Here is a 14741-nt window from a genome sequence, read left to right as displayed (position 1 = left end):
GATGCCACACTGCCTGGATGACATAGGCATAGAGTATTTATATTTAAAGGGAGCACCTCTGTGGATATGTAAGAATAAATCTGTAATAATGCAACAACGCCCATCCTATGTCATATTTTAATAAATATGCTTTTCACCTCAGCAGTCTCGGTCACGATATTTCATGGAACATTTTCATATGTGACGGCAGGCTTCCTTACCAATGCATGCTTGCTTCGTAGGAGTCCTCTGGAATCCAGCGTGACATTTACAGTAATAGGATCCAGGTGTGTTAACACAATCTCCATTAGTGCAGGGATTTGATGTGCATTCATCAACATCTGTGAGCACCAAAAGAAACCATTATAGACTTCACTCCATCTGTAGAAATGTTTGTTTAAAGTACATTTAGCTCTCCCAAATTTGAGAGAAGGCCAGTCAGTGGTAATAGTCTAAATAGCCGAGTATTTATAAATGAATGAAAATTCCTTTCTTCAAATACATACAGAGGCCAGTCTGAAGGTTTACAAAAATATTGCCTATTTGAGAACACCAGGGAATTTGCTTTAATCAAGAAGTAATGATTTTTCAATTGGAATAATGCCCAGTGATTAAAAACATGGGCTCTGAGAAGAGACAAGCATGAGTTCCAATAAATGGTGACGTTTATGTCTACAGCAATCTGGGCAAAGGAATGCCTCTCTAAGGCTTAGCACAGTGTCAGAAGAACAATGAAACAATGAAAGGCTTAAAAATATGTATATTTATATTGCACGATATATGTTGTCATTGCAATGCTCTTGGTTTTAAAGAAAGAGATTGATGGATTATGGGACTTCCTTGTTATTACTTTTTGTGGACTCATCTATATATACAATTTAGCAGTCACTGAGGTTTTATTTTATAGTCAAACACATGAGGGAGGGGCAGAAAATGAAAATTAATTAAAACAAAGCCAATTTTTTTTTTCGTGAGTTTTGTTTTTCTTTAGGGTCTTAAAATTGACTTAGGGAATCTTTTTAAAATAAAATGAAGCTTTATGCATGGTTCTGATCTGAAATGTGAGAAAGTCTTTTCATTTAAGGTCTCTTGAGGCTTGATTAAATGCAAACCTATTACCAAATCCAGGGACCACAAAACCCAATGACAGACAAAGCCCAGAGAAAGCACTAGTGCCAATGTAAGTTTAATTTGTCTTCTCTTAGCAATGCCTACTAAATATTATTTTGAATGCTGGAAAATTAAAATCCTGGCCAGCTAGTCAGAGCAATGATTTGCCATTTCATCTACATTTAGAAGCCATTAACAAATACAATTGAGCTAAACTGAAGAGCACAATAAAGTCAGCTCACAGGTTTACCATTTTAATAAACAGATTACTTCTTTCACAGATGTTCTTAAAAAAGGAACTGTGCTCAATCAAACTCACCAAACTCATTTATATAAACACTCACGCTGAGTGCAATTAAGCTCTCTCTGGTAAAGGGGAAGAAAAAAAAAAGAAAACAAAACCTCATGGCAAATAAAATAAAAACAACAAAGAGTAATAGGATTAAATGCTTTTCCAATTCATTCAAAGACCCTTTCAGCCCATTTAGACTCACTTACATTTAAACTTTCTGTTGATAACATCAATTCTAGGGAGCCAAAGGAATGAAGCAAAATGAGAGGAGAGAGAGAGAGTTTAGAGCAAGCACATTAGCAGCACATAATGTATGATTAATGGGACTTTTCAATAGGAAGAGCACCTTCAGTTTGCATGGCTAAAGATCACTTAAGTTTTCTGTGTGTGCTTAATTGAAATGCAACAATTACAAATGTGCTGTAGGTGTTCTTGATGGGCGCCTCAGTGCAGAGCTCTGTTCTAGTGAGGAACACGAGAGGCCATGTGTCCAATCCCCTCTTTTCAGGGCAACTATCCAGGAAGCCGTGTCATTTTTTCCGGACCTTTTTCTCCCCCTTGAGAACCTGTTCCCCAGGCTCCTGGTTGCTATGACAGCTCTGCTCCTTATTTTGCCATTACAGCTACAATTCATTTCTGTCTCTGTAGCCCCTTAGGGACCCCATCAACAGTCCAGTTCACATAGAAGATGGTAAGTGTTCACTTACTTATTTCTTCACTATTAGTGACTTACAATTCCAGATGATATTAAAACCCCATTATTATGGCTTTTTCCCTCCCAGGACTCGGCTTTAGACTAATCATGAATGGCCATGGCTATCTTCTGAAATGGACATTTTATGCCTCCTCTTTTGTCCAATGTCCCGTTCTAGTTCCCCAAGTAATCCTATTTGTTTTGTCTTATTTACAGGAATAGAAGTGCATACCTACTGTGGTCAGAGCACTTTGACTTCTTTCTTTTTTTTTTTTTTTTTTTAGAGAGAATTTTTAATATTTATTTTTTAGTTCTCGGCGGACACAACATCTTTGTTGGTATGTGGTGCTGAGGATCGAACCCGGGCCGCACGCATGCCAGGCGAGCGCGCTACCGCTTGAGCCACATCCCCAGCCCCACTTTGACTTCTTTCTATGTTCTCACTGGGGACTAAGTATTTTTAAGCAAATTTCATGGTATTTTAAAGTTATGAATAAATGAAGGAATTATGTAAAACATTATTAAATAGTTAAATTGCCAAACAATATTAGGGTAAAAGAATATTTCCTCTTGAAAAACATATACTAACTTAGAAGACTCTTTGTGATTTGCAAGGGTTTCAAGAACACCTGTAGTCTAAGAGAAACAAACATTCTTTCCTACTACTCCAAAATAAAATGATTTGAGTAGCGTTAAAACTATCGGTAAAAACAGATTGACTTATATAGACAGGAAGAAAGGCACAGAATTTCATTTTGGAAGTAGAATCCACAGGAATGTGAGAGAAAAATGTGATAATATAACTCTTTTCAGGTCTTAGGAGTAATTCTCATAACAGCAAAATGTATGCGATCCTATCTCCTTTGTGTTTGATTCTTTTACACATTGTCTTTTGAATGATGCAGGTGTCCAATGAAGTTTCCAAAGTAGCAGTGGAAGTTTATTAACCTTGAAAACACTGGCACAAACGAGATAGCTAGGATTCTTATCCTGTGCCACTATTATGTAAACTACCCTCTTGGTTTTTTTTCTGATACACATTTGTTCCTTATAAACCCAAATGATTAAAAGCTGACGAGAATAGAAGCAAAAATATTAAGAACTCATGTTCTGAAAATGTGCTACTCTACTTTATGAATTATAGTAGTTATAGAGGTCTCACTGATGGAGTTTTAATTCTCCTCCAAGAATACCCGAACGATGGGCGTCTATCTGGAATGGGACCATCTGTAATGATGTTTGGGTCAAGCAGAAATTTAATATTTATATTGACATATTAATTGTGCAGGCACATAATCCCAATGCCACATCAGACGGGGTTGATAAACACCGCGGCAGCAACCATATCCACTGGCTTCTGAGAAAAATCAGGTCCTGGAATCTTAAGACGTCCACTAAGTGTGATCAATTCCCCTCCCCTCGAGTGGTACTAACTACATATCACCTTTGGGTGACTTAGAAAGCAATCATTCAAATAATTGCCTGCAGAGTTTAATTCTCTAGCAGAGCCCTGGGCTGACACAGCAACCTGACTACAGAAAGGAGCTTCTGATCCTTTAAGGACATCATCTTTGTTATTCCACACGTTCGTAAACACATTCTTCAGGACACAAGGGTTTTTAGGGGACAGAATAAGGTTTGCCTGGATGGAAACATGAAACATTATCTCTGACTAATTTACAGAATATATTAAAATTTGGACTCATATTTTCTTGTTAGTGTATCATACAGTGACACATAAATGACTGATATGAATAGGAAAATACAAATAGTCAATCAAATTTCAGCTTGATAGGGCTGGGGTTGTGGTTCAGTGGTAGAGCACTTGCCTAGGACAAGTGAGGCCCTGGGTTTGGTCGTCAGCACCACATGAAAACAAAATGAAACAACAATAAATAAATAAAGGCTAAATTCTAAAAAAATTTTCAGATTGATAAATTTTAATTATGTATGTACATGCAAGAGGAGATACTTTATATAGTACATACTTTGTATGTTATACACTTATAATATTTTCTGGTAGGAAAAAGGATTTTCAAATCATATAATAAAGAATAAATACACCAATGTTTCATGGTGTTCCAAAAATAACATCACATCTCAGGTGGTCTGTCATTTAAACAAGTATCAGTAGTACCAGCTAAGCTAGGGCTGCTGCATATGGTTTTTCATTGCACAATCCAAGGGTGGGCCATTTATATAGATTATGTGAATGGTACCTTGTAGAGGTTTGTGCAGTGCAAACCTGTGCAACTGTACATAGGGGATCCTGAGCTGAGCCTTGTTTAATCACTCTCATAGTCTTGTACATAGTTTAGAATACTGATTTTCCTCAACCATAATATCTGCTTACATTTTCCTTTCTAACCATAGCACACTCAGATCTTTATAATTTATAAAGTTGGAAAAGCCATGATATTAACTCTTCTTGTATTGGGCTTCTCATCTTTATTTTTTAAAAAATATTTTTAGTTGCCAGTGCATTTTTTACTTTTTTAAAAAAAATTTATATGTGGTGCTGACGATCGAATCCAGGGCCTCACACATGCCAGGCAAGTGCTCTACCACTGAGCCACAACCCCAGTCTCCTCATCTCTATTTTTAACAGAATACCTGAATCCAAATCTGAAATGTAGGATTGTGCTACTTATGAAACACATATATGATCATTTGAAAGTACTATGAATAAATAAAGGAATGACCTCAAAATGGTTCAATTACAATCTTCCTAAAACCACTTTTTAAAGATTATCAGATTTTTTAAATTACCAAATCCTATATAGATTTTTGTCCTTGCTGTGCTTGATTTTTTGGCTGCATTTAACACCTGTCACTATTTTTCTCTTGAAAGTGTACTCATAGATAGCTTCAGAGATAGCAAAATATTCTAGAAAGTTTCTATTTCTCCAACAGTATTACCAAGTTTTCTTTATGTCTTGAGTGTTGCTATTTCTCAGGATTCCAGTTTCAGTACTACTGAGATGTTTTCCCTTTTCTTGCTGTTCAGCCTGCAGGACAATGACTATCCTGATGGTTCTAATAGTCTGACTCCTAACTCTATAACTCCTGCTATGAAATTGCTCTTAGTATTAAACCTGTATAATCAAACTCCTTAGATGCCTAAAACTCAACATGTCTAAAAGAGACTCTTGGACCATTTTCTACCAGACTGCACCTTTTCCCAGATGCCAATGATACCACCATGCACTCGGTTTTGCTCACTGAGTCAGAACTTGCGTGTCACTGTAGTTTCCTACTCTCTAACTCCTCATGATTAATCTGTCATCAGATTCACGATTAACTCCCTAAATATGTAGGATCATTCTATTGTCCTGAAGTCTGTCCCAATCACTGTCATCATAATTTTTTGCCTGAGATTATAACAAAAATTTTCCTAACTGATCTCTTTATTTCCTCCTCTTTCACTATTAAAATCTTTATACTGAAAAAATGGGAAGGACTTTTGCTCTATCTAAGATAGACTTACCTTTCTTCCTGAAATATACAAATGGACAATGTATATAAAGTAAGGGTTTCAAGAACCGTAGTATCAGAAAACAAAGAAGAGAAATCCCTGAGAGATAGGAAACACACATGGGGGACACATCGACTATCCATCTATGGTTTAGTACTGTTCAGACACGGCCCAGGCAGAAGGAACCCAGGCAGAGTGTAGTAAGCTCCCAGGGCAGAGAAGACGGAGCTAAGTCAAACACAAGTCACCTGCTGTTTATAAATTCATATTGGAGAGGGGGAACTGCATAGAAAGAGGACTTGGAGGATGCAGGGAGTCCTCCTCATGCATTCAGCAGAACACAGACTAGCACATGCATGTGTGGAAGCAACTAAAAGCCAAAAGAAGAATTGTGGAAAGGATGAGAAGTGAGATTGCCTGGCCACCACAGAGGGCTACAACTTGTGCTTCTTCCCCATAGGTTAAACCCCCAGGGGTGCTGGGGAGCAAGTACACAAAGGGATCACACCTCCTCCTGGGAACTGGTGGATATGGACTACATGCTGCTCTAGGCTCACCTAAAAATGTTCAAGCAAGACCAGAAAGAATCAAATCATTTCTAAGTAACAACATATCTCAGAATAAAGCTCTCGAATGAGGATAGGAATACAAAGATATTAAGGATTCAGCAAAGTGAAATTCACAATAATGTCCATTCAAAGTTAAAAGGCATGTTTAAAAAAAAAAGGAAAAGAGATGTATATGGAGGAGATGAGTCAGATAATTGTAAATCATACCAGAAAAATGGCACAGATGTTAGGATAAGCAGAGAAAGATAGGAAATGATTATTATAACTGCATTCCATACTTTCAAAAGCTGGAGAAAGATTACAAAGAACTGAGACATGAAATATATTTTAAAAAAACTCAACTAGAAATAAAAAAATTAAATGGCATTAATACCAGATAAATTATCAATGAGGACAGATTAAGAGGACTTGAAAACGCTAATTCAACAATTGGAAATGAAACATTTACCAGGATACACCACATTAAGGGTAATATGATCCCTCTATTCTTCAACACCTGGGTACATCGGCTGGGAAAACTTGAGCAAATATTCAAGGAGGGACATTTCAGGACCTAAATTCCACTTGAAGAAACCAAGGCTCTTGGAGAATTTATAGATGGCATGGGTCTAAAGATGGGAGAATCAGTAACAACTTTGATTGGTGTCTGCAACGTGGGCTACCTGCAGGAATCACAATCAACTTCTTCAAGACTTCAAACTAAGCAAGTTCAAACTGAGAACCTAAGGAGTTGGAGCTATCACTTTTACAGTCTTTAGAACTCCATATGGAATGATCTTTGCCCATTTCTTAATTGGTTCATAACTCAAGAAGGGAAAAAGAGAGTACTAGATGGATTTTTAAAATTTATTTTTTATTCTCTTTTACTCTTTTGGGTGGAATTATTCTACCAGGATAACAATGTAACCCCTGACTACTGCAGACCCTGCTGCCGGATTAGATGTTTCTCACCACCTCCTTCTTGCTAGGCTGCTGCTGTATGAGTCAGTTTATGAGTGCACTGATGGTGCAAAGGCAATGGGTTGCCCCAGCACAAATTAAGGCAGCAGCACCAACGTATCCCCATAATCACCACCAAGAACTCAGAGTGAATTAGGAAAAACATATTTTCAGTTAAGAAGATCATGAATGAATCAGGGAAAACTAGTTACATTAAATCTTGGCACAGGAATACAACGTTCAAAAATTATCTCTGTGATAAAATCAGTATTACACTTTATACGTGCTGACTTAAGCACCATGAGAATCTCAAGGAAAAAAAAAACTGAGCATCTGTTTGCATTGTGTGCTAAATTAGAAGGGTTTCCACAGAGTACGATTTTTACTTGAAGAATAACTGGCATACAAATTATAGTTATTCAGACTTGTGAATTTGGCATCTTTTTAAAAATCACAAAATGAGGCTGTCACTTTATGGAAAAGAGTGTTATATTTGATGCTAAAGTTAAAATTCAACCTTAAAAGTGAAATAATTAGAGTATTTATTTACTATGTGTTTTTGGCAATTTCTCAACACATAAAAGCATTTCTAATGAGTCTGTGATATTATCTCATGTGTTTTTTTCAATATTGAATAGAGAAATATGTATTATACAATTAATCAATATATCCAATGACCACTGCATGTTACAAAAATCCATTCAAAGCACAAGACGGACCAATGGACTTAATATAACATTCATTAATATGGTTTCAGATTATAAATTGAAAAATAAGATTTATGAGTACCTCCTTTTAGATTTTTAGTGTATTATCCTAGAATTCTCAGTTATTTGAAAAACCTAGGAATCTCTTCCTGTTTTCCAAATACATATCTGCAGATGGATTTCAGTGTATTCTTCAACCAAAATCTCAACAGATTAAATACAGATGCAGATATTCAAATTCAGCTGGGTTCTATGAATACAGTTACTGAACAGATTTACAGAAACATAAACAATGACATTCATTTCTATTCTTTCTGTTGTAGAAAATCTAGTTTTTCATAAAAATGTTACTTATTTTAGCATGCAAGGAGTATATCATTGTTACTTTTAAATGAATAAATAAATGTTTAAAGTTTTCATCTTTTATTGCTAACAAAGTAATTATCAGTAGATTATAAACAATAATTTTTGAGAGTTTAATGGGCTTAATATTAAAATACCTGAGCATCAGATTTTAGTAGTCCATCATCTTGTTGTGTCTTAAGAATGGATTCTGTTTTCAAAATATATTCATTCTTATGTAGATACCTTTTTGTTTGTAAGCAATTCTCAGAAGGAAGTAAAGGGAGAATCAGAGATAGAAATCACATTTGAGAGCTGAAGGGGTAGGAAATTCTTAAAGCCACCTAGTACATTAAGGGAGATGGGCACATGGAAGAGCCAGCATGCGGGAGACATAGCTTGGAAATGAGCTTGGCTTCAAAAGGCTTTTTTTTTTTTTTAGTTATATTCAGTCCAACTTCTTAGAGCCCAACAGCTACTGAAAACTAAAAAAATTAGAAGAATCATGAACTTACCTATGCAGTCCCCATTTGCATCCTGCTTATAGCCCATGTTGCATTCACACCGGTAGCTAGAAACAGTAGGTATGCAGCGTCCATTTAAACAAAGATTAGCATGGTGCTTACAGATATCTATTGTCTGGTTCAGAATTGCTATGGAAAATTGAAGCACAAGTAATATTTAATCATTATGACATGGAGTACTTAGAGTGGACTTCTAAAATGTTATTATTAGTAAATTAGTCAAATACATATGAAAAGCCCACATTATTCTATGTTTTATTCAATTTTAATGTGGAGAATCTAAAAAAAAAATCATACTCTTTTGAGACACATGGCTGCAACTTGGATTTGTTAAGTTACACATCTGGAAACTCTGCCCATAATGATGTCTTTTTAAAATTTCAAGAATGTTCTACCATATATTTGAGTGCTTTCCATTTCTTTCTGGAAGTCTGCTGAATATTTAGATATAGTAAACAGGCAGTATGCCAAAAAGAATAAACATAACACCGTGGGACATCATTAAATATTATTAGCAAGAGCAGTGCTTTTAAAGAGAGTGATCTTAAATGTCAAGTACATGAATGCCAATTCTGGTCTGACGCTCACGTTCTCGATTTCTTAAGCAATTTAACAATAAAAGGGCGAGGGAAAGTCGAATATATGTATTACAATATTTGGATAGGCACAGAGCAGGACTTAGTTTATCTCAGTTGAGAAATGGTTTTGAAAAATAATTCAAGGAGTGCATGAATAGGGCAGCTGAAATAGGCCAAATGAAATACACTGGAACAAAAACATGGTTTTTGGTCATATCATTTAGATCAGAGAATTACAGGGCTCTGGTTTATATTTTCAGGGAACCTAGATCACACATATTTTTCCCAATTAAATTGAAAGTTTACAACACAGAATAATATTTTTTTACTACAGTTTCCTAAATTTAGTATCACTATATTTTAGACCCTGAAGTGAGTTTACGCACAAACACACAAACACACACACAACTCACACTTTTGAAAAATAAAATATATGTTAGATATTATAATAATACACGAGGTAGAAAACTAGAGGATCCACGGGAAACATGACCACTTACTTAGTCCAGTGATGATGGGACCCTGTCCCCCGGCTCCAACACCAGCTCCCCCAACGCCAGGAGAAAAGCCATTGCCTCCAGGAATCGGAAGGAAGCCTGTCCCTCCTGGGCCATAGCCATTGCCATTGCCATTTGGGACAAAGCCATTCCCCCCAGTGCCTCCAGGTCTGGCTCCAGCACTCCCTGGAATCCCTCCCATTGGAAGTCCATCCATGCAAAGTCTGCGAAATTCCTCTAGAAGAAAAGAAAGTTTAGTGAAACACAGATGGATGTCTTTCTACGTAATAAATGCAGTTGGCGTGTTGGAATCGATCATTTTAGTTTACTATTCTATACAATATGAATCAAGAGGTTATGATCTTCATAAATGTTTTTAGTAGGTGTCTGTAGCAGAGAAACAGTTTAGGTGTTTCAGAAACTATTCAAAACCTCTATGCCACATAATTTTAACTATGTAAGTTACACAAAGAATCATTTATATGTGTATTTTTATTTTATGCCTCTAAGTACAACTCATAAAATTCCAGACACGACTATGAATGCAAGAAATCTACTTGAACAGGTGAAAACTAAAGGTTTAAGTGTTTGGTTTTACTTGAATACTCATCAGTATTACACCTATACTTTTTTTCCTGACTCTTTTCTTCTTTAGGGGATTAGGTTTTAATATGGCTCCAGAATAATATTTTTATAATATGGATCTTAACTGTAGACAATATTTAATAAGTATTAAAATCTGCTACTTAGTGTACAAGTGTCAAAGTTGAGTGAAGAGAGGCCAGGAATATAGCAACCATCTTATTTCCTTAACTATTCAGAGAATTTAAACACTAGATTAGAATAAATAAGAATTATTAATTATGTGTTACTAAAGGAGCTATAAAATTCCAAAATGTATTACTAGACATTAACTTTGATTCCCACCCCACCCCACTTTGAGGAATAGATTTGGGTTTTATGTCAGTGATTTTGAAAGAATGAAGAATGTGTCTTGATATTTTTTCCATAATAGCATATAGAGGTTATACCTTTATATTTCAAAATTTTTATTTTTCATGATTTTATAATTCAATATGAAAAAGATAACATATCAATATATCTTTTGTGATAAACATTAACTGTCCTTTACTGCTCATGTTATGTATAATAAGAGGAACTACTTCTCATTCGTTCTAAGGTGATTTTCCAATACAGACTTATTTATAAGGCAGTTAATATAGCAAAGTGAAGGAGAGATTATTTTAAAGGTCATGAGTTAGGAAAGAAAACATTTTCAAGGACTGGGATACAAAAGGCTGGTATTCCTGAAAGAAAATATAAATGAAGGTAAAATCTTGTTATTCAATGAAGGTAAAATCTTGTTATTAAAGATCTGAAACTAAAGATCAGGAGATTGAAAGCCAAATTGAACTACTGACATTCAAAATAATTTTTTAAAAACGTATCTGCACAAAACAAGTCAGTTTTCAGAAATTTGTCTGATATTACTAAACTGGGAATGATCAAAACTGATCCAACACAAACATCCAAGTCACTGAAGATGTGAATAGAAGCAGAAATTGACCTTAAAGACAAGAGCCCAGCCAGCCCATCACTCTTCCTGATTCTCCTAACACCATCCGTCCTAAGGAGGCCAGGGGCCCTCCACTCACCAGAACCTCTGACGGGACAGGCTTCAGGGATGGTTCCCATGCCCCAGCAGCGGCCGGGCTCACAGCAGCACTGCGTTTTTGTCATCCTGCCTGGGAGTTCTTGTGCACAGCGACCATTCACCAGGCCTGAGAAACATGTGCCTGTTCTCTGATCTGAATATACGCAATAAAAATAAAAGATATGGCAGAATTACTTCAGATTCTTAACATTTCACACATTAGGAGAGTGTAGATGAAGTGAGCTATTCATTATTACTATTTTACTTGATTTCTCTTAACCTCTATTGTAGTATTCATGCTTTCCTTCTCTTAATTTCTATATATTTATGCATTGATTTACTCATTATTCAGCAAACATTCATTGAGCACCTATTCTATGGCCTATTTCAGGAATACAAAAGTGAAAGTCGTTGGGCAAAGACGAAGGCAAACCGCAATGAGAAGTCAAACTCAGACAGATCTAGAGCTTGAAGGGAAGCAATCACCCAACCCCAATCCCAATCCCCAGATGAATTGCGAAATCAGTCCTGCTGTCTGCCACTGAGATTTTTCAGTTAGCTGTTTGTTTTGCAGCAACACCTGACTGATACATGTGTTGATTTAGAAAGGCTGGTCAGAAGCTGCTGGAGACAGAACATCTGAGCAGAGACTTGACTCAAATGAGGGCAAAAGCCATGAAAGGTATGTGAAGGAAAAGTGGCTCATCAAGAATAGGCTGAGTTTCAAGTGTGTGAAGAACAAGAGGTCAAATATGACTAGAGAAGAGCATGCACAAAGGAGAGTGGAAGGAACAGCTCAGAGAGGCTCTCTCATATAGTTCTGCAGCCATTGGGGAATGTCTTTTGGATTTAATGGAGGTTATGAGAGTTTTTGAATGGTTTCAATAGAGAAAAGATACTGGTTGATATTTTTAAGAAGATCTCTGGCTGCTATGAGAACTGGCTGTAGTGAGAGCAAGAAAACTAATGAAGATCACAGTGTAGATATTCAGGTGAGAGACGATGGTGATTGTGATGAGGGTAGTCTCAGAGAACATGCTGAAGTGAGCAGATGGTGGACCTCACTGAAGGCAGAGTCAATGGAAACTTGCATGGCTGTGGGGTATGAGGGAAGGTAGTCTTGGGGACTTCCCCAGTTTCTGACCTTCACATCTCAGACAGTGATGAACACGAGAGATAAGATTGGGGGACACAAGACCAGACTCTTCTTTAAAACATGTTTCTTTCGGGATGTCAAATAAATGAACCTGAAACCCAGAGGAATAGTCAGGTGGAAGTTATGTATCTGTGAGTTGTCAGTGTATATGCTATTCTAAGCTATGAGGGTGGATGAGATGTTTTTGAGAACTGGGGTACCAGTAGTTCAAATGTGGATGAGGTAAAGCAGGGTAAAAACTCAAGGAACAGTGAGTTTGGCAGTGAGTTTTGCTATGGTCAGGAATTGGCACTACCCTGCAAGATTCAGGATAGAGAAACAGCGTGATCAAATATGACAGTGATAGAGGTCACTCTACCAAATGGGTCAGAATAGCAGATAAAGGCTTGAAGACAAGTTATGATAATTACAGAAGACCATAAAAGATAAAATTGCATGGGTATATGATATCAATATCAGCTGAATGTGTTTTTATAACTGAAATTGGGGGACACAAGACCAGACTCTTCTTTAAAACATGTTTCTTTATTCTAACCAACGTAAAATATAAGGATTCTTCAAGGAGGAGGTTGTAGCATAAATTTTGAGAAACAAAACCATAACTTTGATCCAGGAGACCTGGGCTTATATATAAATAACATTTGTGTATGAACCTAGATTATATACAAATACAGTTGCTTGATTTTACAACTATATTTAATTCTTCTTCTTTGTGTAACAGACTTGGTGGAAAAATGAAATAAAACAATATAGTCCTGTTTCTAGTAGAATGGTGATTTAGGTATCTTGAATGTCCTCTAAATCAAAATATGCTGGACAAAATATGAAAAAATGTAGAAACTGGCCCCCAAAGAAGAATAAAATAGAGCTCTCAAATGAGGTGAAAATGTGTTTCTTAGTAGGTCAGTGTGCAATTAGATTTCACCTTCAGGTCTCTGAGTTTGATCTGGGGATATATCTAGAATCTAGCATCCACCAATTGTAGAAACCCATCCTTTTCAAGTTTATATTGATGATTTATTACAATTTTTTTGTTAAGCCATAAGCAAATACCAGAATATTTCTCTGACCACAGGGGATGTAACGAAGTAGGAAATCAATTTGGAACTAAGAAAATGTCCTATACTTCTAAACACCTTATGGATCAAATAAACATTGGAAATAAGGTAATATATTTCAAAATGCCAAATACAACATAGCCGGTGTTCATTGGGAATCCATTCTATACCATTCTCCCAACTTTGGGAGTCTGCACTGAAATGGGGAGGAGTTCACAAATCTGTTTTTACACCGGATACTGCAGTGGGAGTGGATGATGCTTATCAGCATGTGGGCACCAGGACAGTTCACACTGACAGGTACACTACTCTGACCAACAAAATGCAAATTCACTTAAAACATTTACCAAACACCGAATAGCTTTGTCATTATGTATTTTCTTGAGGTATAAAATTGCCATCACGTGGGATCTAAAAAAACATTTTTGATGTTAAATTAAAAAAATATAGAATAGCCATTGTTCTATAGTTTGGAAACTTTAGGTCAGTTTTATAATATATACTGCAGAAAACTGTCATGAGTGACAGGGTGAAGCCAGTAAGAGAGGATTAGAAAGAAAATCATAAATGTCTTTCATAAATTCCACAATTAGAATCATCCAATAACAACACAGGCAGGCAACCTATTTCTAATCCTTTGAGTTGAAGTGTAACAGGATGAGATTCAGTCCAGTATAGTGTCTTATGGTTAAGGTCCCCAGAAAGGTATATTCAAAGCAAACCAACACAGTAAAGGCACTGCTTTTTCCTATGTTACTGTTCTTTCCTTGGTGTGTCTGAATTTTTATGGTCCTTATGGGGGGTAAAAAAACAACACTGAGTTAAAAAATGTTATCATTTGGAAAAAGTATTTGGGATAAAAAATGAGTACCTGATAAACATAAAAGTTGTCCAGAACCACTATCCTTTGAAACAAGGAGTTAAGAGAGAAAAAAGCAGATGAAAAACTGTAGAAAAATTATTCTACCACTGGGTATATGTTTATCGGTTGGACTGATAAGTCCTAAGTAAAGAAATTGAGTCTGTTCCTCTCATCTCCTGTTGTGCTCACAACACACCCTGAACAAGGCTTTCAAGAGTCTTTCTTACAGCCACCCTGAGAAAACAGGAAGCAATTCATCTCCTCTGATTAAAATATAACTCTACTTTGAAACAAAATCATGGTAC

General features: G+C 36.2%; 1 protein-coding gene across 2 annotated transcripts in view; it reads right to left on the bottom strand.

Annotated features, from left to right (window-relative positions):
* Fbn2 (fibrillin 2) overlaps positions 1–14741 on the bottom strand; it is a 221771-nt gene that overhangs the window by 97991 nt on the left and 109039 nt on the right. The window contains exons 9-12 of one of the 2 annotated variants that reach the window (XM_005324144.4): positions 11362–11514; positions 9710–9943; positions 8623–8760; positions 201–320 (exon numbers count right to left, since the gene is read on the bottom strand). In XM_005324144.4, the coding sequence (XP_005324201.2) occupies positions 201–320; positions 8623–8760; positions 9710–9943; positions 11362–11514 (645 nt within the window). Of the gene's footprint in view, positions 1–200; positions 321–1587; positions 1617–8265; positions 8596–8622; positions 8761–9709; positions 9944–11361; positions 11515–14741 lie in introns of those variants that run through there. The other variant, XM_078047996.1, reaches the window with a different exon arrangement.

Source organism: Ictidomys tridecemlineatus, chromosome 1, assembly GCF_052094955.1.
Source record: "Ictidomys tridecemlineatus isolate mIctTri1 chromosome 1, mIctTri1.hap1, whole genome shotgun sequence".
NCBI classification, from domain to species: Eukaryota; Metazoa; Chordata; class Mammalia; order Rodentia; family Sciuridae; genus Ictidomys; species Ictidomys tridecemlineatus.
Note: the sequence above shows the minus strand (reverse complement) of the source record. Positions and strands in the feature narration are given on the sequence as shown.